This window comes from Biomphalaria glabrata, chromosome 3, assembly GCF_947242115.1.
Source record: "Biomphalaria glabrata chromosome 3, xgBioGlab47.1, whole genome shotgun sequence".
NCBI classification, from domain to species: domain Eukaryota; kingdom Metazoa; phylum Mollusca; class Gastropoda; family Planorbidae; genus Biomphalaria; species Biomphalaria glabrata.
In genome coordinates, this window is record NC_074713.1 from 40538610 (window position 1) to 40560901 (window position 22292).

Here is a 22292-nt window from a genome sequence, read left to right on the forward strand (position 1 = left end):
ATTTTGTTTTCTAAAATCAAGCCGAGTAATTGTATAGCTTTAATAATAATAATAATAATAATAATAATAATAATAATAATAATAATAATAACGGCTGTGAATTAAATCACTAGGAATAGCATACTTAATTTATACTACTGCTATTGAAGATCTAATAACTTTTTGCAAAATCAACGTTGATGTATAATTAAAACAAATGGGCTAAACACATGTAGGAAAAGTACAGAGCGAGCTAATAGAAATAAATTAAAAATAATTATTTGGCTGTGTCATAAGGTTGGCATTATACATGCATTTGACTCAAGCTTATTCGTGAAAATTTGGGATGGCCCTGATAAGGGCCGGTGTTTTCTTGAGAGGTGTGAGATGCAGCGTTCGAGATGGTTTAACCACCAAAGCCGTACAGGGTACGTCCTTGGCGTTTCAATGCGTAGACCACATCCATAGCAGTGACAGTCTTCCTCTTGGCATGCTCAGTGTAGGTGACGGCATCCCTGATGACATTTTCAAGGAAAACCTTTAGGACACCTCTGGTTTCTTCATAGATCAGACCAGAGATACGTTTGACACCACCTCTGCGAGCAAGACGACGGATGGCAGGCTTAGTGATACCCTGGATGTTATCACGCAATACTTTGCGGTGACGCTTGGCGCCTCCTTTGCCTAAGCCCTTTCCACCTTTACCACGTCCAGACATGTTGATGTAGAAGATTTTTACCGAATCGACTGACTGAACGACGCGGGCACACTTCTATTTATACTGACGACGCGCTTGGCTCACTCAACGTGGCGGACGTCGATTGTCGATTGGTTACTCCTCGCACTACAGTCCACTAATGGGAACCAATCAGGTTGTAGCTTCAGGGCGCTTACATTCACGAATGAATCACTACCGTACCAAAGAACTACTCTACCTTTCCCCTCCCTCCCTCTCATCCAAACAACAACAAAAATAGTTCTCCCACTCCCACCCGAATAGGAAGAGTTCTTTCTCAACGATTTATACCCATCAAACGTAGTTTTCAATATAATGTTATTCGTATCTTGTTGCAAAACACCAACAAGTTTAATTTTGTTTTGTCTCTAATAAAACATTGTAACTTTTAATAAATAGATATATGGGTCTATTAGAAGGAAATGCCATAGAGGGGCAGCAAAAAAATGTACAACGCCAACAACGGTATGTGTACGTTTTTGTTTTTTTTTCTTTTACCACTCATGCAAAATGTATACATATTATAGCTACGGTGGTGGCAATAAATTATATAACGTCAACTCAAAAGCTAATTTAGGAATATGTGTTGGTCCTAAAAAGGACCGTTGATAGCTGGTTTGGGGCAAAGAGGGAGGAGTTTGTTTAAGCACGCTCACCACGAATACGTCTGGCAAGCTGGATGTCTTTGGGCATGATTGTGACACGCTTGGCGTGGATGGCACACAAGTTGGTATCTTCAAAGAGACCGACAAGGTAAGCCTCGCTAGCCTCTTGGAGAGCCATAACTGCAGAGCTCTGGAAGCGCAGGTCAGTCTTGAAATCTTGAGCGATCTCACGGACCAAACGTTGGAATGGCAGTTTGCGGATCAGAAGCTCAGTGCTCTTCTGGTAACGACGGATTTCTCTCAGGGCGACAGTGCCGGGCCTGTAACGATGGGGCTTCTTAACACCTCCGGTAGCTGGTGCTGATTTCCTTGCAGCCTTTGTGGCCAGCTGTTTACGTGGTGCCTTACCACCAGTGGATTTACGAGCGGTTTGCTTGGTTCTAGCCATTGCGAAGTTTCGAGCGACTTGATTGAGATCAAGAATGTCTCAGCGCGCGACCGAGTCAAGCTTATATAGGGCAGCGTCAGCGCAGATTTAGACCTGTGCACAACGATTGGTCTATCCGTGAACATCGTTTCTTGATTGGACGTTACATTCTGAACGCGGCTCGCTGCGTCTCGAAAACAAACTATATCGCCGCGGTACTGATAGTAAGAACTTTTTTTTTTTTTTTCCCACCACAAAATTCCTTGTATGATAATGAAAAGGAATAAATATTGTCTTTGATAGAGCTAAAGGAACGAAAACAGAGATGTTTAGACGAATCAGTGATGTTATTTACAGGAAAAAGAAAAACATTATCACCACGTTCACTTTATTGAGGCCAACTTGTTGTATTCTTTTCTCCATTCATCATTCATTGGTTTATCTCTAGAGGCTCCTCGTTCTGATTGGTACATTCGTTCTGTACTCGGTTGGCCTAGTTTTAGTTTGCATTGATTGAAGTTTGCGCCAATTTTAATTCTGTGATTTTTTTCCCCCCACATTTTAAGTTGTCGATTATCGATATTAATTTATTTGTGTGTATGTGTGTGTATGTGTGTGTTTTTTTTTAAAAATCAACTAAACACCAAAAAAAATGTGTGGTGGGGATTTTTTCCTTTTTTTTTTTTTTTTTTTGAAAGTTAGATATTAAAAACCAAAACAAAACTGATGGTGTTTCTTTTCTTGTGCATAAATGTATTATTAGTTTCTTAATGTAATGTCACAGTTTGAAACGCAGCATAGAAGTACAGATTCGCTATTAGTAGCCAAGCCTTATTATCTTAAACTAATTAATTTTTATTCATCAACATCTAAGTAAGTGACTTGATTAAACAAACTAAGTAATTAACGAATGAAACATCTGCCTTATAGCCAATGTGTAAGAGTTAATGCGTACAGATAATTTAAAAAAAAAATGTGTAAGCATAATAGTAATGCGAAATAATAATTGGGAAAAAATTATGGCAATGGGTGAGCGCAGTGCAAACTCAGTTGCGACCTGCATATGTAAATAATAATGTCTAACTACAGATAAAATAAACAAATGTAACAGCTCGTTTGTTTGTGAACGTCAAAGCTAATTTTGAAATATGTGGAGGTTGTCCTGAAAAGGACAGTGTGTTGTTGGGGTGACTTGGGTGGGAGTGGTGTTGAATGACGATTTATGCCTTGCCACCTGGTGTCTTTTGAGACTTCTTGGGCAGAAGTACGGCTTGGATGTTGGGCAAGACACCACCCTGAGCGATGGTGACGCCAGACAGAAGTTTGTTCAACTCCTCGTCGTTTCTGATGGCCAGCTGGAGGTGACGGGGAATGATTCTTGTCTTCTTGTTGTCTCTGGCAGCGTTGCCAGCCAACTCGAGAACTTCGGCAGCCAAATACTCGAGCACTGCAGCGAGGTAAACAGGGGCGCCGGCACCAACACGCTCAGCATAGTTCCCCTTTCTCAACAGACGATGGATACGACCGACTGGAAACTGAAGTCCAGCCCGGGATGAACGAGACTTGGACTTGCCTTTAACTTTGCCTCCTTTACCGCGTCCGGACATTTTCTTATTGTGTAGGTAGAGATGAAACAAGCGCACACAGAAATATGCGAGTGAGACATCAGCGCGCCGCTCGACCCATTTTATACGAAATCGAGCGGACTTTCGGTTAGTGAGAAAGCAGCGCTCCGATTGGTCCAACGCGCTCGTACTCTGTCGCGTACTCGCCCGATTTCCACGCCGTTTCGTATATAAAGCGACCGCTTCGTCAGTCCCACTCAGTTTTGTGTATCACGCACAGATCGAAAACCATGCCACCCAAAGTATCGTCAAAGGGAGCCAAGAAAGCCGGCAAGGCTAAAGCCGTACGCACCGGCGATAAGAAGAAGAAGAGGAGGAGAAAGGAAAGCTACAGCATCTACATTTACAAAGTGTTGAAACAAGTGCACCCTGACACTGGTATCTCCTCAAAGGCCATGTCAATCATGAACTCTTTTGTGAATGACATCTTTGAGCGCATCTCAGCCGAGGCTAGCCGTTTGGCTCACTACAACAAACGCAGCACCATCACATCTAGGGAGATTCAGACTGCCGTCCGTCTCCTACTTCCTGGTGAGCTGGCCAAGCACGCTGTCAGTGAGGGTACCAAGGCAGTCACCAAGTACACCACCAGCAAATAAAGCAGCCTCCCATCCACCCTTTTTTTTTTCCCTCCCCACACAACGGCCCTTTTTAGGGCCTCCAATTACTTCACAATTATGCTTGAGTAATGCACAATCTAAATGAGACTAGTTTGTTGTATTCTTTCTGACTGGTTATTATGAATTATTGCATCAATAAAACAAGCGTGCAAAATATGTCCTTTATTGTAATAAATAGCGGGACGAATTACTTTTGTTAGTGATAGGAAAGAAAAATAATACTAGAGTAATACTAAACGTTTATAAATTGTACATACATGACAAAGGATAGAAGAACACAACACATAACATTACGCCAGTCATTCCTCTTCACGTTCACAATAGCGAGAGCTTGGCGGTAATTCTTTTTTTTTTTTAATCTAGTAGCAATAGCAGACGACCGCGCCGAGTACGACCAATCAGAAAGCGAACGCTTAAAATAGACCCAAAAAAAAAAAAAAAAATGTGCTGAGAGAAAGCGGAGAGGTTGAAAATATATATATATATATATACAGCAGTTGGGTTGGAAAAGAAAGAGTGTTTACTTTGAATTTTCTGGCAGGCCATCAATATTAACTTATCACTCAACCTTGCACAATAACACCGAAACAAACAAAAAGTATAAAAAAAAAAATAACTATATATACATACCGAATCTCCCAGAATGTGTCTACGGCCATACCACGTTGAAAATACCGGTTCTCGTCCGATCACCGAAGTCAAGCAACGTCGGGCGTGGTTAGTACTTAGATGGGTGACCGCTTGGGAACACCACGTGTTGTAGACTTTTTTTTTTTTTTTTTTTAATTATTTATCATTTTCTACATATTATGCCGCATTTTCTTTTACTTCTTATTTTTAAGATTAGGGCTATTTTGTTTTCTAAAATCAAGCCGAGTAATTGTATAGCTTTAATAATAATAATAATAATAATAATAATAATAATAATAATAATAACGGCTGTGAATTAAATCACTAGGAATAGCATACTTAATTTATACTACTGCTATTGAAGATCTAATAACTTTTTGCAAAATCAACGTTGATGTATAATTAAAACAAATGGGCTAAACACATGTAGGAAAAGTACAGAGCGAGCTAATAGAAATAAATTAAAAATAATTATTTGGCTGTGTCATAAGGTTGGCATTATACATGCATTTGACTCAAGCTTATTCGTGAAAATTTGGGATGGCCCTGATAAGGGCCGGTGTTTTCTTGAGAGGTGTGAGATGCAGCGTTCGAGATGGTTTAACCACCAAAGCCGTACAGGGTACGTCCTTGGCGTTTCAATGCGTAGACCACATCCATAGCAGTGACAGTCTTCCTCTTGGCATGCTCAGTGTAGGTGACGGCATCCCTGATGACATTTTCAAGGAAAACCTTTAGGACACCTCTGGTTTCTTCATAGATCAGACCAGAGATACGTTTGACACCACCTCTGCGAGCAAGACGACGGATGGCAGGCTTAGTGATACCCTGGATGTTATCACGCAATACTTTGCGGTGACGCTTGGCGCCTCCTTTGCCTAAGCCCTTTCCACCTTTACCACGTCCAGACATGTTGATGTAGAAGATTTTTACCGAATCGACTGACTGAACGACGCGGGCACACTTCTATTTATACTGACGACGCGCTTGGCTCACTCAACGTGGCGGACGTCGATTGTCGATTGGTTACTCCTCGCACTACAGTCCACTAATGGGAACCAATCAGGTTGTAGCTTCAGGGCGCTTACATTCACGAATGAATCACTACCGTACCAAAGAACTACTCTACCTTTCCCCTCCCTCCCTCTCATCCAAACAACAACAAAAATAGTTCTCCCACTCCCACCCGAATAGGAAGAGTTCTTTCTCAACGATTTATACCCATCAAACGTAGTTTTCAATATAATGTTATTCGTATCTTGTTGCAAAACACCAACAAGTTTAATTTTGTTTTGTCTCTAATAAAACATTGTAACTTTTAATAAATAGATATATGGGTCTATTAGAAGGAAATGCCATAGAGGGGCAGCAAAAAAATGTACAACGCCAACAACGGTATGTGTACGTTTTTGTTTTTTTTTCTTTTACCACTCATGCAAAATGTATACATATTATAGCTACGGTGGTGGCAATAAATTATATAACGTCAACTCAAAAGCTAATTTAGGAATATGTGTTGGTCCTAAAAAGGACCGTTGATAGCTGGTTTGGGGCAAAGAGGGAGGAGTTTGTTTAAGCACGCTCACCACGAATACGTCTGGCAAGCTGGATGTCTTTGGGCATGATTGTGACACGCTTGGCGTGGATGGCACACAAGTTGGTATCTTCAAAGAGACCGACAAGGTAAGCCTCGCTAGCCTCTTGGAGAGCCATAACTGCAGAGCTCTGGAAGCGCAGGTCAGTCTTGAAATCTTGAGCGATCTCACGGACCAAACGTTGGAATGGCAGTTTGCGGATCAGAAGCTCAGTGCTCTTCTGGTAACGACGGATTTCTCTCAGGGCGACAGTGCCGGGCCTGTAACGATGGGGCTTCTTAACACCTCCGGTAGCTGGTGCTGATTTCCTTGCAGCCTTTGTGGCCAGCTGTTTACGTGGTGCCTTACCACCAGTGGATTTACGAGCGGTTTGCTTGGTTCTAGCCATTGCGAAGTTTCGAGCGACTTGATTGAGATCAAGAATGTCTCAGCGCGCGACCGAGTCAAGCTTATATAGGGCAGCGTCAGCGCAGATTTAGACCTGTGCACAACGATTGGTCTATCCGTGAACATCGTTTCTTGATTGGACGTTACATTCTGAACGCGGCTCGCTGCGTCTCGAAAACAAACTATATCGCCGCGGTACTGATAGTAAGAACTTTTTTTTTTTTTTTCCCACCACAAAATTCCTTGTATGATAATGAAAAGGAATAAATATTGTCTTTGATAGAGCTAAAGGAACGAAAACAGAGATGTTTAGACGAATCAGTGATGTTATTTACAGGAAAAAGAAAAACATTATCACCACGTTCACTTTATTGAGGCCAACTTGTTGTATTCTTTTCTCCATTCATCATTCATTGGTTTATCTCTAGAGGCTCCTCGTTCTGATTGGTACATTCGTTCTGTACTCGGTTGGCCTAGTTTTAGTTTGCATTGATTGAAGTTTGCGCCAATTTTAATTCTGTGATTTTTTTCCCCCCACATTTTAAGTTGTCGATTATCGATATTAATTTATTTGTGTGTATGTGTGTGTATGTGTGTGTTTTTTTTTAAAAATCAACTAAACACCAAAAAAAATGTGTGGTGGGGATTTTTTCCTTTTTTTTTTTTTTTTTTTGAAAGTTAGATATTAAAAACCAAAACAAAACTGATGGTGTTTCTTTTCTTGTGCATAAATGTATTATTAGTTTCTTAATGTAATGTCACAGTTTGAAACGCAGCATAGAAGTACAGATTCGCTATTAGTAGCCAAGCCTTATTATCTTAAACTAATTAATTTTTATTCATCAACATCTAAGTAAGTGACTTGATTAAACAAACTAAGTAATTAACGAATGAAACATCTGCCTTATAGCCAATGTGTAAGAGTTAATGCGTACAGATAATTAAAAAAAAAAATGTGTAAGCATAATAGTAATGCGAAATAATAATTGGGAAAAAATTATGGCAATGGGTGAGCGCAGTGCAAACTCAGTTGCGACCTGCATATGTAAATAATAATGTCTAACTACAGATAAAATAAACAAATGTAACAGCTCGTTTGTTTGTGAACGTCAAAGCTAATTTTGAAATATGTGGAGGTTGTCCTGAAAAGGACAGTGTGTTGTTGGGGTGACTTGGGTGGGAGTGGTGTTGAATGACGATTTATGCCTTGCCACCTGGTGTCTTTTGAGACTTCTTGGGCAGAAGTACGGCTTGGATGTTGGGCAAGACACCACCCTGAGCGATGGTGACGCCAGACAGAAGTTTGTTCAACTCCTCGTCGTTTCTGATGGCCAGCTGGAGGTGACGGGGAATGATTCTTGTCTTCTTGTTGTCTCTGGCAGCGTTGCCAGCCAACTCGAGAACTTCGGCAGCCAAATACTCGAGCACTGCAGCGAGGTAAACAGGGGCGCCGGCACCAACACGCTCAGCATAGTTCCCCTTTCTCAACAGACGATGGATACGACCGACTGGAAACTGAAGTCCAGCCCGGGATGAACGAGACTTGGACTTGCCTTTAACTTTGCCTCCTTTACCGCGTCCGGACATTTTCTTATTGTGTAGGTAGAGATGAAACAAGCGCACACAGAAATATGCGAGTGAGACATCAGCGCGCCGCTCGACCCATTTTATACGAAATCGAGCGGACTTTCGGTTAGTGAGAAAGCAGCGCTCCGATTGGTCCAACGCGCTCGTACTCTGTCGCGTACTCGCCCGATTTCCACGCCGTTTCGTATATAAAGCGACCGCTTCGTCAGTCCCACTCAGTTTTGTGTATCACGCACAGATCGAAAACCATGCCACCCAAAGTATCGTCAAAGGGAGCCAAGAAAGCCGGCAAGGCTAAAGCCGTACGCACCGGCGATAAGAAGAAGAAGAGGAGGAGAAAGGAAAGCTACAGCATCTACATTTACAAAGTGTTGAAACAAGTGCACCCTGACACTGGTATCTCCTCAAAGGCCATGTCAATCATGAACTCTTTTGTGAATGACATCTTTGAGCGCATCTCAGCCGAGGCTAGCCGTTTGGCTCACTACAACAAACGCAGCACCATCACATCTAGGGAGATTCAGACTGCCGTCCGTCTCCTACTTCCTGGTGAGCTGGCCAAGCACGCTGTCAGTGAGGGTACCAAGGCAGTCACCAAGTACACCACCAGCAAATAAAGCAGCCTCCCATCCACCCTTTTTTTTTTCCCTCCCCACACAACGGCCCTTTTTAGGGCCTCCAATTACTTCACAATTATGCTTGAGTAATGCACAATCTAAATGAGACTAGTTTGTTGTATTCTTTCTGACTGGTTATTATGAATTATTGCATCAATAAAACAAGCGTGCAAAATATGTCCTTTATTGTAATAAATAGCGGGACGAATTACTTTTGTTAGTGATAGGAAAGAAAAATAATACTAGAGTAATACTAAACGTTTATAAATTGTACATACATGACAAAGGATAGAAGAACACAACACATAACATTACGCCAGTCATTCCTCTTCACGTTCACAATAGCGAGAGCTTGGCGGTAATTCTTTTTTTTTTTTAATCTAGTAGCAATAGCAGACGACCGCGCCGAGTACGACCAATCAGAAAGCGAACGCTTAAAATAGACCCAAAAAAAAAAAAAAAAATGTGCTGAGAGAAAGCGGAGAGGTTGAAAATATATATATATATATATACAGCAGTTGGGTTGGAAAAGAAAGAGTGTTTACTTTGAATTTTCTGGCAGGCCATCAATATTAACTTATCACTCAACCTTGCACAATAACACCGAAACAAACAAAAAGTATAAAAAAAAAAATAACTATATATACATACCGAATCTCCCAGAATGTGTCTACGGCCATACCACGTTGAAAATACCGGTTCTCGTCCGATCACCGAAGTCAAGCAACGTCGGGCGTGGTTAGTACTTAGATGGGTGACCGCTTGGGAACACCACGTGTTGTAGACTTTTTTTTTTTTTTTTTTTAATTATTTATCATTTTCTACATATTATGCCGCATTTTCTTTTACTTCTTATTTTTAAGATTAGGGCTATTTTGTTTTCTAAAATCAAGCCGAGTAATTGTATAGCTTTAATAATAATAATAATAATAATAATAATAATAATAATAATAATAACGGCTGTGAATTAAATCACTAGGAATAGCATACTTAATTTATACTACTGCTATTGAAGATCTAATAACTTTTTGCAAAATCAACGTTGATGTATAATTAAAACAAATGGGCTAAACACATGTAGGAAAAGTACAGAGCGAGCTAATAGAAATAAATTAAAAATAATTATTTGGCTGTGTCATAAGGTTGGCATTATACATGCATTTGACTCAAGCTTATTCGTGAAAATTTGGGATGGCCCTGATAAGGGCCGGTGTTTTCTTGAGAGGTGTGAGATGCAGCGTTCGAGATGGTTTAACCACCAAAGCCGTACAGGGTACGTCCTTGGCGTTTCAATGCGTAGACCACATCCATAGCAGTGACAGTCTTCCTCTTGGCATGCTCAGTGTAGGTGACGGCATCCCTGATGACATTTTCAAGGAAAACCTTTAGGACACCTCTGGTTTCTTCATAGATCAGACCAGAGATACGTTTGACACCACCTCTGCGAGCAAGACGACGGATGGCAGGCTTAGTGATACCCTGGATGTTATCACGCAATACTTTGCGGTGACGCTTGGCGCCTCCTTTGCCTAAGCCCTTTCCACCTTTACCACGTCCAGACATGTTGATGTAGAAGATTTTTACCGAATCGACTGACTGAACGACGCGGGCACACTTCTATTTATACTGACGACGCGCTTGGCTCACTCAACGTGGCGGACGTCGATTGTCGATTGGTTACTCCTCGCACTACAGTCCACTAATGGGAACCAATCAGGTTGTAGCTTCAGGGCGCTTACATTCACGAATGAATCACTACCGTACCAAAGAACTACTCTACCTTTCCCCTCCCTCCCTCTCATCCAAACAACAACAAAAATAGTTCTCCCACTCCCACCCGAATAGGAAGAGTTCTTTCTCAACGATTTATACCCATCAAACGTAGTTTTCAATATAATGTTATTCGTATCTTGTTGCAAAACACCAACAAGTTTAATTTTGTTTTGTCTCTAATAAAACATTGTAACTTTTAATAAATAGATATATGGGTCTATTAGAAGGAAATGCCATAGAGGGGCAGCAAAAAAATGTACAACGCCAACAACGGTATGTGTACGTTTTTGTTTTTTTTTCTTTTACCACTCATGCAAAATGTATACATATTATAGCTACGGTGGTGGCAATAAATTATATAACGTCAACTCAAAAGCTAATTTAGGAATATGTGTTGGTCCTAAAAAGGACCGTTGATAGCTGGTTTGGGGCAAAGAGGGAGGAGTTTGTTTAAGCACGCTCACCACGAATACGTCTGGCAAGCTGGATGTCTTTGGGCATGATTGTGACACGCTTGGCGTGGATGGCACACAAGTTGGTATCTTCAAAGAGACCGACAAGGTAAGCCTCGCTAGCCTCTTGGAGAGCCATAACTGCAGAGCTCTGGAAGCGCAGGTCAGTCTTGAAATCTTGAGCGATCTCACGGACCAAACGTTGGAATGGCAGTTTGCGGATCAGAAGCTCAGTGCTCTTCTGGTAACGACGGATTTCTCTCAGGGCGACAGTGCCGGGCCTGTAACGATGGGGCTTCTTAACACCTCCGGTAGCTGGTGCTGATTTCCTTGCAGCCTTTGTGGCCAGCTGTTTACGTGGTGCCTTACCACCAGTGGATTTACGAGCGGTTTGCTTGGTTCTAGCCATTGCGAAGTTTCGAGCGACTTGATTGAGATCAAGAATGTCTCAGCGCGCGACCGAGTCAAGCTTATATAGGGCAGCGTCAGCGCAGATTTAGACCTGTGCACAACGATTGGTCTATCCGTGAACATCGTTTCTTGATTGGACGTTACATTCTGAACGCGGCTCGCTGCGTCTCGAAAACAAACTATATCGCCGCGGTACTGATAGTAAGAACTTTTTTTTTTTTTTTCCCACCACAAAATTCCTTGTATGATAATGAAAAGGAATAAATATTGTCTTTGATAGAGCTAAAGGAACGAAAACAGAGATGTTTAGACGAATCAGTGATGTTATTTACAGGAAAAAGAAAAACATTATCACCACGTTCACTTTATTGAGGCCAACTTGTTGTATTCTTTTCTCCATTCATCATTCATTGGTTTATCTCTAGAGGCTCCTCGTTCTGATTGGTACATTCGTTCTGTACTCGGTTGGCCTAGTTTTAGTTTGCATTGATTGAAGTTTGCGCCAATTTTAATTCTGTGATTTTTTTCCCCCCACATTTTAAGTTGTTGATTATCGATATTAATTTATTTGTGTGTATGTGTGTGTATGTGTGTGTTTTTTTTTAAAAATCAACTAAACACCAAAAAAAATGTGTGGTGGGGATTTTTTCCTTTTTTTTTTTTTTTTTTTTGAAAGTTAGATATTAAAAACCAAAACAAAACTGATGGTGTTTCTTTTCTTGTGCATAAATGTATTATTAGTTTCTTAATGTAATGTCACAGTTTGAAACGCAGCATAGAAGTACAGATTCGCTATTAGTAGCCAAGCCTTATTATCTTAAACTAATTAATTTTTATTCATCAACATCTAAGTAAGTGACTTGATTAAACGAACTAAGTAATTAACGAATGAAACATCTGCCTTATAGCCAATGTGTAAGAGTTAATGCGTACAGATAATTTAAAAAAAAAAATGTGTAAGCATAATAGTAATGCGAAATAATAATTGGGAAAAAAATTATGGCAATGGGTGAGCGCAGTGCAAACTCAGTTGCGACCTGCATATGTAAATAATAATGTCTAACTACAGATAAAATAAACAAATGTAACAGCTCGTTTGTTTGTGAACGTCAAAGCTAATTTTGAAATATGTGGAGGTTGTCCTGAAAAGGACAGTGTGTTGTTGGGGTGACTTGGGTGGGAGTGGTGTTGAATGACGATTTATGCCTTGCCACCTGGTGTCTTTTGAGACTTCTTGGGCAGAAGTACGGCTTGGATGTTGGGCAAGACACCACCCTGAGCGATGGTGACGCCAGACAGAAGTTTGTTCAACTCCTCGTCGTTTCTGATGGCCAGCTGGAGGTGACGGGGAATGATTCTTGTCTTCTTGTTGTCTCTGGCAGCGTTGCCAGCCAACTCGAGAACTTCGGCAGCCAAATACTCGAGCACTGCAGCGAGGTAAACAGGGGCGCCGGCACCAACACGCTCAGCATAGTTCCCCTTTCTCAACAGACGATGGATACGACCGACTGGAAACTGAAGTCCAGCCCGGGATGAACGAGACTTGGACTTGCCTTTAACTTTGCCTCCTTTACCGCGTCCGGACATTTTCTTATTGTGTAGGTAGAGATGAAACAAGCGCACACAGAAATATGCGAGTGAGACATCAGCGCGCCGCTCGACCCATTTTATACGAAATCGAGCGGACTTTCGGTTAGTGAGAAAGCAGCGCTCCGATTGGTCCAACGCGCTCGTACTCTGTCGCGTACTCGCCCGATTTCCACGCCGTTTCGTATATAAAGCGACCGCTTCGTCAGTCCCACTCAGTTTTGTGTATCACGCACAGATCGAAAACCATGCCACCCAAAGTATCGTCAAAGGGAGCCAAGAAAGCCGGCAAGGCTAAAGCCGTACGCACCGGCGATAAGAAGAAGAAGAGGAGGAGAAAGGAAAGCTACAGCATCTACATTTACAAAGTGTTGAAACAAGTGCACCCTGACACTGGTATCTCCTCAAAGGCCATGTCAATCATGAACTCTTTTGTGAATGACATCTTTGAGCGCATCTCAGCCGAGGCTAGCCGTTTGGCTCACTACAACAAACGCAGCACCATCACATCTAGGGAGATTCAGACTGCCGTCCGTCTCCTACTTCCTGGTGAGCTGGCCAAGCACGCTGTCAGTGAGGGTACCAAGGCAGTCACCAAGTACACCACCAGCAAATAAAGCAGCCTCCCATCCACCCTTTTTTTTTTCCCTCCCCACACAACGGCCCTTTTTAGGGCCTCCAATTACTTCACAATTATGCTTGAGTAATGCACAATCTAAATGAGACTAGTTTGTTGTATTCTTTCTGACTGGTTATTATGAATTATTGCATCAATAAAACAAGCGTGCAAAATATGTCCTTTATTGTAATAAATAGCGGGACGAATTACTTTTGTTAGTGATAGGAAAGAAAAATAATACTAGAGTAATACTAAACGTTTATAAATTGTACATACATGACAAAGGATAGAAGAACACAACACATAACATTACGCCAGTCATTCCTCTTCACGTTCACAATAGCGAGAGCTTGGCGGTAATTCTTTTTTTTTTTTTAATCTAGTAGCAATAGCAGACGACCGCGCCGAGTACGACCAATCAGAAAGCGAACGCTTAAAATAGACCCAAAAAAAAAAAAAAAAATGTGCTGAGAGAAAGCGGAGAGGTTGAAAATATATATATATATATATACAGCAGTTGGGTTGGAAAAGAAAGAGTGTTTACTTTGAATTTTCTGGTAGGCCATCAATATTAACTTATCACTCAACCTTGCACAATAACACCGAAACAAACAAAAAGTATAAAAAAAAAAATAACTATATATACATACCGAATCTCCCAGAATGTGTCTACGGCCATACCACGTTGAAAATACCGGTTCTCGTCCGATCACCGAAGTCAAGCAACGTCGGGCGTGGTTAGTACTTAGATGGGTGACCGCTTGGGAACACCACGTGTTGTAGACTTTTTTTTTTTTTTTTTTTAATTATTTATCATTTTCTACATATTATGCCGCATTTTCTTTTACTTCTTATTTTTAAGATTAGGGCTATTTTGTTTTCTAAAATCAAGCCGAGTAATTGTATAGCTTTAATAATAATAATAATAATAATAATAATAATAATAATAATAATAACGGCTGTGAATTAAATCACTAGGAATAGCATACTTAATTTATACTACTGCTATTGAAGATCTAATAACTTTTTGCAAAATCAACGTTGATGTATAATTAAAACAAATGGGCTAAACACATGTAGGAAAAGTACAGAGCGAGCTAATAGAAATAAATTAAAAATAATTATTTGGCTGTGTCATAAGGTTGGCATTATACATGCATTTGACTCAAGCTTATTCGTGAAAATTTGGGATGGCCCTGATAAGGGCCGGTGTTTTCTTGAGAGGTGTGAGATGCAGCGTTCGAGATGGTTTAACCACCAAAGCCGTACAGGGTACGTCCTTGGCGTTTCAATGCGTAGACCACATCCATAGCAGTGACAGTCTTCCTCTTGGCATGCTCAGTGTAGGTGACGGCATCCCTGATGACATTTTCAAGGAAAACCTTTAGGACACCTCTGGTTTCTTCATAGATCAGACCAGAGATACGTTTGACACCACCTCTGCGAGCAAGACGACGGATGGCAGGCTTAGTGATACCCTGGATGTTATCACGCAATACTTTGCGGTGACGCTTGGCGCCTCCTTTGCCTAAGCCCTTTCCACCTTTACCACGTCCAGACATGTTGATGTAGAAGATTTTTACCGAATCGACTGACTGAACGACGCGGGCACACTTCTATTTATACTGACGACGCGCTTGGCTCACTCAACGTGGCGGACGTCGATTGTCGATTGGTTACTCCTCGCACTACAGTCCACTAATGGGAACCAATCAGGTTGTAGCTTCAGGGCGCTTACATTCACGAATGAATCACTACCGTACCAAAGAACTACTCTACCTTTCCCCTCCCTCCCTCTCATCCAAACAACAACAAAAATAGTTCTCCCACTCCCACCCGAATAGGAAGAGTTCTTTCTCAACGATTTATACCCATCAAACGTAGTTTTCAATATAATGTTATTCGTATCTTGTTGCAAAACACCAACAAGTTTAATTTTGTTTTGTCTCTAATAAAACATTGTAACTTTTAATAAATAGATATATGGGTCTATTAGAAGGAAATGCCATAGAGGGGCAGCAAAAAAATATACAACGCCAACAACGGTATGTGTACGTTTTTGTTTTTTTTTCTTTTACCACTCATGCAAAATGTATACATATTATAGCTACGGTGGTGGCAATAAATTATATAACGTCAACTCAAAAGCTAATTTAGGAATATGTGTTGGTCCTAAAAAGGACCGTTGATAGCTGGTTTGGGGCAAAGAGGGAGGAGTTTGTTTAAGCACGCTCACCACGAATACGTCTGGCAAGCTGGATGTCTTTGGGCATGATTGTGACACGCTTGGCGTGGATGGCACACAAGTTGGTATCTTCAAAGAGACCGACAAGGTAAGCCTCGCTAGCCTCTTGGAGAGCCATAACTGCAGAGCTCTGGAAGCGCAGGTCAGTCTTGAAATCTTGAGCGATCTCACGGACCAAACGTTGGAATGGCAGTTTGCGGATCAGAAGCTCAGTGCTCTTCTGGTAACGACGGATTTCTCTCAGGGCGACAGTGCCGGGCCTGTAACGATGGGGCTTCTTAACACCTCCGGTAGCTGGTGCTGATTTCCTTGCAGCCTTTGTGGCCAGCTGTTTACGTGGTGCCTTACCACCAGTGGATTTACGAGCGGTTTGCTTGGTTCTAGCCATTGCGAAGTTTCGAGCGACTTGATTGAGATCAAGAATGTCTCAGCGCGCGACCGAGTCAAGCTTATATAGGGCAGCGTCAGCGCAGATTTAGACCTGTGCACAACGATTGGTCTATCCGTGAACATCGTTTCTTGATTGGACGTTACATTCTGAACGCGGCTCGCTGCGTCTCGAAAACAAACTATATCGCCGCGGTACTGATAGTAAGAACTTTTTTTTTTTTTTTCCCACCACAAAATTCCTTGTATGATAATGAAAAGGAATAAATATTGTCTTTGATAGAGCTAAAGGAACGAAAACAGAGATGTTTAGACGAATCAGTGATGTTATTTACAGGAAAAAGAAAAACATTATCACCACGTTCACTTTATTGAGGCCAACTTGTTGTATTCTTTTCTCCATTCATCATTCATTGGTTTATCTCTAGAGGCTCCTCGTTCTGATTGGTACATTCGTTCTGTACTCGGTTGGCCTAGTTTTAGTTTGCATTGATTGAAGTTTGCGCCAATTTTAATTCTGTGATTTTTTTCCCCCCACATTTTAAGTTGTTGATTATCGATATTAATTTATTTGTGTGTATGTGTGTGTATGTGTGTGTTTTTTTTTAAAAATCAACTAAACACCAAAAAAAATGTGTGGTGGGGATTTTTTCCTTTTTTTTTTTTTTTTTTTTGAAAGTTAGATATTAAAAACCAAAACAAAACTGATGGTGTTTCTTTTCTTGTGCATAAATGTATTATTAGTTTCTTAATGTAATGTCACAGTTTGAAACGCAGCATAGAAGTACAGATTCGCTATTAGTAGCCAAGCCTTATTATCTTAAACTAATTAATTTTTATTCATCAACATCTAAGTAAGTGACTTGATTAAACGAACTAAGTAATTAACGAATGAAACATCTGCCTTATAGCCAATGTGTAAGAGTTAATGCGTACAGATAATTTAAAAAAAAAAATGTGTAAGCATAATAGTAATGCGAAATAATAATTGGGAAAAAAATTATGGCAATGGGTGAGCGCAGTGCAAACTCAGTTGCGACCTGCATATGTAAATAATAATGTCTAACTACAGATAAAATAAACAAATGTAACAGCTCGTTTGTTTGTGAACGTCAAAGCTAATTTTGAAATATGTGGAGGTTGTCCTGAAAAGGACAGTGTGTTGTTGGGGTGACTTGGGTGGGAGTGGTGTTGAATGACGATTTATGCCTTGCCACCTGGTGTCTTTTGAGACTTCTTGGGCAGAAGTACGGCTTGGATGTTGGGCAAGACACCACCCTGAGCGATGGTGACGCCAGACAGAAGTTTGTTCAACTCCTCGTCGTTTCTGATGGCCAGCTGGAGGTGACGGGGAATGATTCTTGTCTTCTTGTTGTCTCTGGCAGCGTTGCCAGCCAACTCGAGAACTTCGGCAGCCAAATACTCGAGCACTGCAGCGAGGTAAACAGGGGCGCCGGCACCAACACGCTCAGCATAGTTCCCCTTTCTCAACAGACGATGGATACGACCGACTGGAAACTGAAGTCCAGCCCGGGATGAACGAGACTTGGACTTGCCTTTAACTTTGCCTCCTTTACCGCGTCCGGACATTTTCTTATTGTGTAGGTAGAGATGAAACAAGCGCACACAGAAATATGCGAGTGAGACATCAGCGCGCCGCTCGACCCATTTTATACGAAATCGAGCGGACTTTCGGTTAGTGAGAAAGCAGCGCTCCGATTGGTCCAACGCGCTCGTACTCTGTCGCGTACTCGCCCGATTTCCACGCCGTTTCGTATATAAAGCGACCGCTTCGTCAGTCCCACTCAGTTTTGTGTATCACGCACAGATCGAAAACCATGCCACCCAAAGTATCGTCAAAGGGAGCCAAGAAAGCCGGCAAGGCTAAAGCCGTACGCACCGGCGATAAGAAGAAGAAGAGGAGGAGAAAGGAAAGCTACAGCATCTACATTTACAAAGTGTTGAAACAAGTGCACCCTGACACTGGTATCTCCTCAAAGGCCATGTCAATCATGAACTCTTTTGTGAATGACATCTTTGAGCGCATCTCAGCCGAGGCTAGCCGTTTGGCTCACTACAACAAACGCAGCACCATCACATCTAGGGAGATTCAGACTGCCGTCCGTCTCCTACTTCCTGGTGAGCTGGCCAAGCACGCTGTCAGTGAGGGTACCAAGGCAGTCACCAAGTACACCACCAGCAAATAAAGCAGCCTCCCATCCACCCTTTTTTTTTTCCCTCCCCACACAACGGCCCTTTTTAGGGCCTCCAATTACTTCACAATTATGCTTGAGTAATGCACAATCTAAATGAGACTAGTTTGTTGTATTCTTTCTGACTGGTTATTATGAATTATTGCATCAATAAAACAAGCGTGCAAAATATGTCCTTTATTGTAATAAATAGCGGGACGAATTACTTTTGTTAGTGATAGGAAAGAAAAATAATACTAGAGTAATACTAAACGTTTATAAATTGTACATACATGACAAAGGATAGAAGAACACAACACATAACATTACGCCAGTCATTCCTCTTCACGTTCACAATAGCGAGAGCTTGGCGGTAATTCTTTTTTTTTTTTTAATCTAGTAGCAATAGCAGACGACCGCGCCGAGTACGACCAATCAGAAAGCGAACGCTTAAAATAGACCCAAAAAAAAAAAAAAAAATGTGCTGAGAGAAAGCGGAGAGGTTGAAAATATATATATATATATATACAGCAGTTGGGTTGGAAAAGAAAGAGTGTTTACTTTGAATTTTCTGGTAGGCCATCAATATTAACTTATCACTCAACCTTGCACAATAACACCGAAACAAACAAAAAGTATAAAAAAAAAAATAACTATATATACATACCGAATCTCCCAGAATGTGTCTACGGCCATACCACGTTGAAAATACCGGTTCTCGTCCGATCACCGAAGTCAAGCAACGTCGGGCGTGGTTAGTACTTAGATGGGTGACCGCTTGGGAACACCACGTGTTGTAGACTTTTTTTTTTTTTTTTTTTAATTATTTATCATTTTCTACATATTATGCCGCATTTTCTTTTACTTCTTATTTTTAAGATTAGGGCTATTTTGTTTTCTAAAATCAAGCCGAGTAATTGTATAGCTTTAATAATAATAATAATAATAATAATAATAATAATAATAATAATAACGGCTGTGAATTAAATCACTAGGAATAGCATACTTAATTTATACTACTGCTATTGAAGATCTAATAACTTTTTGCAAAATCAACGTTGATGTATAATTAAAACAAATGGGCTAAACACATGTAGGAAAAGTACAGAGCGAGCTAATAGAAATAAATTAAAAATAATTATTTGGCTGTGTCATAAGGTTGGCATTATACATGCATTTGACTCAAGCTTATTCGTGAAAATTTGGGATGGCCCTGATAAGGGCCGGTGTTTTCTTGAGAGGTGTGAGATGCAGCGTTCGAGATGGTTTAACCACCAAAGCCGTACAGGGTACGTCCTTGGCGTTTCAATGCGTAGACCACATCCATAGCAGTGACAGTCTTCCTCTTGGCATGCTCAGTGTAGGTGACGGCATCCCTGATGACATTTTCAAGGAAAACCTTTAGGACACCTCTGGTTTCTTCATAGATCAGACCAGAGATACGTTTGACACCACCTCTGCGAGCAAGACGACGGATGGCAGGCTTAGTGATACCCTGGATGTTATCACGCAATACTTTGCGGTGACGCTTGGCGCCTCCTTTGCCTAAGCCCTTTCCACCTTTACCACGTCCAGACATGTTGATGTAGAAGATTTTTACCGAATCGACTGACTGAACGACGCGGGCACACTTCTATTTATACTGACGACGCGCTTGGCTCACTCAACGTGGCGGACGTCGATTGTCGATTGGTTACTCCTCGCACTACAGTCCACTAATGGGAACCAATCAGGTTGTAGCTTCAGGGCGCTTACATTCACGAATGAATCACTACCGTACCAAAGAACTACTCTACCTTTCCCCTCCCTCCCTCTCATCCAAACAACAACAAAAATAGTTCTCCCACTCCCACCCGAATAGGAAGAGTTCTTTCTCAACGATTTATACCCATCAAACGTAGTTTTCAATATAATGTTATTCGTATCTTGTTGCAAAACACCAACAAGTTTAATTTTGTTTTGTCTCTAATAAAACATTGTAACTTTTAATAAATAGATATATGGGTCTATTAGAAGGAAATGCCATAGAGGGGCAGCAAAAAAATATACAACGCCAACAACGGTATGTGTACGTTTTTGTTTTTTTTTCTTTTACCACTCATGCAAAATGTATACATATTATAGCTACGGTGGTGGCAATAAATTATATAACGTCAACTCAAAAGCTAATTTAGGAATATGTGTTGGTCCTAAAAAGGACCGTTGATAGCTGGTTTGGGGCAAAGAGGGAGGAGTTTGTTTAAGCACGCTCACCACGAATACGTCTGGCAAGCTGGATGTCTTTGGGCATGATTGTGACACGCTTGGCGTGGATGGCACACAAGTTGGTATCTTCAAAGAGACCGACAAGGTAAGCCTCGCTAGCCTCTTGGAGAGCCATAACTGCAGAGCTCTGGAAGCGCAGGTCAGTCTTGAAATCTTGAGCGATCTCACGGACCAAACGTTGGAATGGCAGTTTGCGGATCAGAAGCTCAGTGCTCTTCTGGTAACGACGGATTTCTCTCAGGGCGACAGTGCCGGGCCTGTAACGATGGGGCTTCTTAACACCTCCGGTAGCTGGTGCTGATTTCCTTGCAGCCTTTGTGGCCAGCTGTTTACGTGGTGCCTTACCACCAGTGGATTTACGAGCGGTTTGCTTGGTTCTAGCCATTGCGAAGTTTCGAGCGACTTGATTGAGATCAAGAATGTCTCAGCGCGCGACCGAGTCAAGCTTATATAGGGCAGCGTCAGCGCAGATTTAGACCTGTGCACAACGATTGGTCTATCCGTGAACATCGTTTCTTGATTGGACGTTACATTCTGAACGCGGCTCGCTGCGTCTCGAAAACAAACTATATCGCCGCGGTACTGATAGTAAGAACTTTTTTTTTTTTTTTCCCACCACAAAATTCCTTGTATGATAATGAAAAGGAATAAATATTGTCTTTGATAGAGCTAAAGGAACGAAAACAGAGATGTTTAGACGAATCAGTGATGTTATTTACAGGAAAAAGAAAAACATTATCACCACGTTCACTTTATTGAGGCCAACTTGTTGTATTCTTTTCTCCATTCATCATTCATTGGTTTATCTCTAGAGGCTCCTCGTTCTGATTGGTACATTCGTTCTGTACTCGGTTGGCCTAGTTTTAGTTTGCATTGATTGAAGTTTGCGCCAATTTTAATTCTGTGATTTTTTTCCCCCCACATTTTAAGTTGTTGATTATCGATATTAATTTATTTGTGTGTATGTGTGTGTATGTGTGTGTTTTTTTTTAAAAATCAACTAAACACCAAAAAAAATGTGTGGTGGGGATTTTTTCCTTTTTTTTTTTTTTTTTTTTGAAAGTTAGATATTAAAAACCAAAACAAAACTGATGGTGTTTCTTTTCTTGTGCATAAATGTATTATTAGTTTCTTAATGTAATGTCACAGTTTGAAACGCAGCATAGAAGTACAGATTCGCTATTAGTAGCCAAGCCTTATTATCTTAAACTAATTAATTTTTATTCATCAACATCTAAGTAAGTGACTTGATTAAACGAACTAAGTAATTAACGAATGAAACATCTGCCTTATAGCCAATGTGTAAGAGTTAATGCGTACAGATAATTTAAAAAAAAAAATGTGTAAGCATAATAGTAATGCGAAATAATAATTGGGAAAAAAATTATGGCAATGGGTGAGCGCAGTGCAAACTCAGTTGCGACCTGCATATGTAAATAATAATGTCTAACTACAGATAAAATAAACAAATGTAACAGCTCGTTTGTTTGTGAACGTCAAAGCTAATTTTGAAATATGTGGAGGTTGTCCTGAAAAGGACAGTGTGTTGTTGG

At 41.0% G+C, this 22292-nt stretch overlaps 7 protein-coding genes and 4 non-coding genes across 11 annotated transcripts; 5 read left to right on the top strand and 6 right to left on the bottom strand.

Annotated features, from left to right (window-relative positions):
- Positions 1 to 319: 319 nt before the first annotated feature.
- LOC129925099 (uncharacterized) lies at positions 320 to 5579 on the bottom strand. The gene is made up of 4 exons (XM_056023454.1): positions 5226 to 5579; positions 2982 to 3357; positions 1438 to 1809; positions 320 to 726 (listed from the first exon to the last, which is right to left on the bottom strand). The coding sequence occupies exons 1-4, from the start codon at positions 5532 to 5534 to the stop codon at positions 386 to 388; spliced, it is 1398 nt and encodes a 465-aa protein (XP_055879429.1). The 5' UTR covers positions 5535 to 5579; the 3' UTR covers positions 320 to 385.
- Positions 2889 to 3412, bottom strand: LOC129925371 (histone H2A). Its single transcript, XM_056025077.1, has one exon. It carries the CDS (start codon positions 3352 to 3354, stop codon positions 2968 to 2970), a length of 387 nt encoding a protein of 128 aa, XP_055881052.1. The 5' UTR covers positions 3355 to 3412; the 3' UTR covers positions 2889 to 2967.
- On the top strand, positions 4640 to 4758 carry LOC129925510 (5S ribosomal RNA). Its single transcript, XR_008777275.1, has one exon. It is a non-coding gene; the product is annotated as a 5S ribosomal RNA (ribosomal RNA).
- Positions 5580 to 6133: 554 nt separating the features above from the next.
- On the bottom strand, positions 6134 to 6658 carry LOC129925373 (histone H3). The gene has a single exon (XM_056025079.1). The coding sequence runs from the start codon at positions 6603 to 6605 to the stop codon at positions 6195 to 6197; it is 411 nt and encodes a 136-aa protein (XP_055881054.1). The 5' UTR covers positions 6606 to 6658; the 3' UTR covers positions 6134 to 6194.
- A 1068-nt stretch (positions 6659 to 7726) lies between these two features.
- Positions 7727 to 8249, bottom strand: LOC129925374 (histone H2A). Its single transcript, XM_056025080.1, has one exon. The coding sequence runs from the start codon at positions 8189 to 8191 to the stop codon at positions 7805 to 7807; it is 387 nt and encodes a 128-aa protein (XP_055881055.1). The 5' UTR covers positions 8192 to 8249; the 3' UTR covers positions 7727 to 7804.
- Positions 8250 to 8319: 70 nt separating this feature from the next.
- On the top strand, positions 8320 to 8866 carry LOC129925100 (histone H2B, gonadal-like; the record flags this gene model as incomplete). Its single annotated transcript, XM_056023455.1, has 1 exon — positions 8320 to 8866. A coding segment is annotated over one exon (489 nt), but the record flags the coding sequence as incomplete, so codon positions are not given.
- A 610-nt stretch (positions 8867 to 9476) lies between these two features.
- Positions 9477 to 9595, top strand: LOC129925511 (5S ribosomal RNA). Its single transcript, XR_008777276.1, has one exon. It is a non-coding gene; the product is annotated as a 5S ribosomal RNA (ribosomal RNA).
- Positions 9596 to 9993: 398 nt separating this feature from the next.
- LOC129925101 (uncharacterized) lies at positions 9994 to 15257 on the bottom strand. Its single transcript, XM_056023456.1, has 4 exons — positions 14904 to 15257; positions 12659 to 13034; positions 11112 to 11483; positions 9994 to 10400 (listed from the first exon to the last, which is right to left on the bottom strand). The coding sequence occupies exons 1-4, from the start codon at positions 15210 to 15212 to the stop codon at positions 10060 to 10062; spliced, it is 1398 nt and encodes a 465-aa protein (XP_055879431.1). The 5' UTR covers positions 15213 to 15257; the 3' UTR covers positions 9994 to 10059.
- Positions 14318 to 14436, top strand: LOC129925512 (5S ribosomal RNA). The gene has a single exon (XR_008777277.1). It is a non-coding gene; the product is annotated as a 5S ribosomal RNA (ribosomal RNA).
- Positions 15258 to 15810: 553 nt separating the features above from the next.
- On the bottom strand, positions 15811 to 21178 carry LOC129925102 (uncharacterized). Its single transcript, XM_056023457.1, has 4 exons — positions 20720 to 21178; positions 19793 to 20086; positions 17492 to 17875; positions 15811 to 16322 (listed from the first exon to the last, which is right to left on the bottom strand). Exons 1-4 carry the CDS (start codon positions 21122 to 21124, stop codon positions 15873 to 15875), a joined length of 1533 nt encoding a protein of 510 aa, XP_055879432.1. The 5' UTR covers positions 21125 to 21178; the 3' UTR covers positions 15811 to 15872.
- On the top strand, positions 19159 to 19277 carry LOC129925513 (5S ribosomal RNA). Its single transcript, XR_008777278.1, has one exon. It is a non-coding gene; the product is annotated as a 5S ribosomal RNA (ribosomal RNA).
- Positions 21179 to 22292: the final 1114 nt, after the last annotated feature.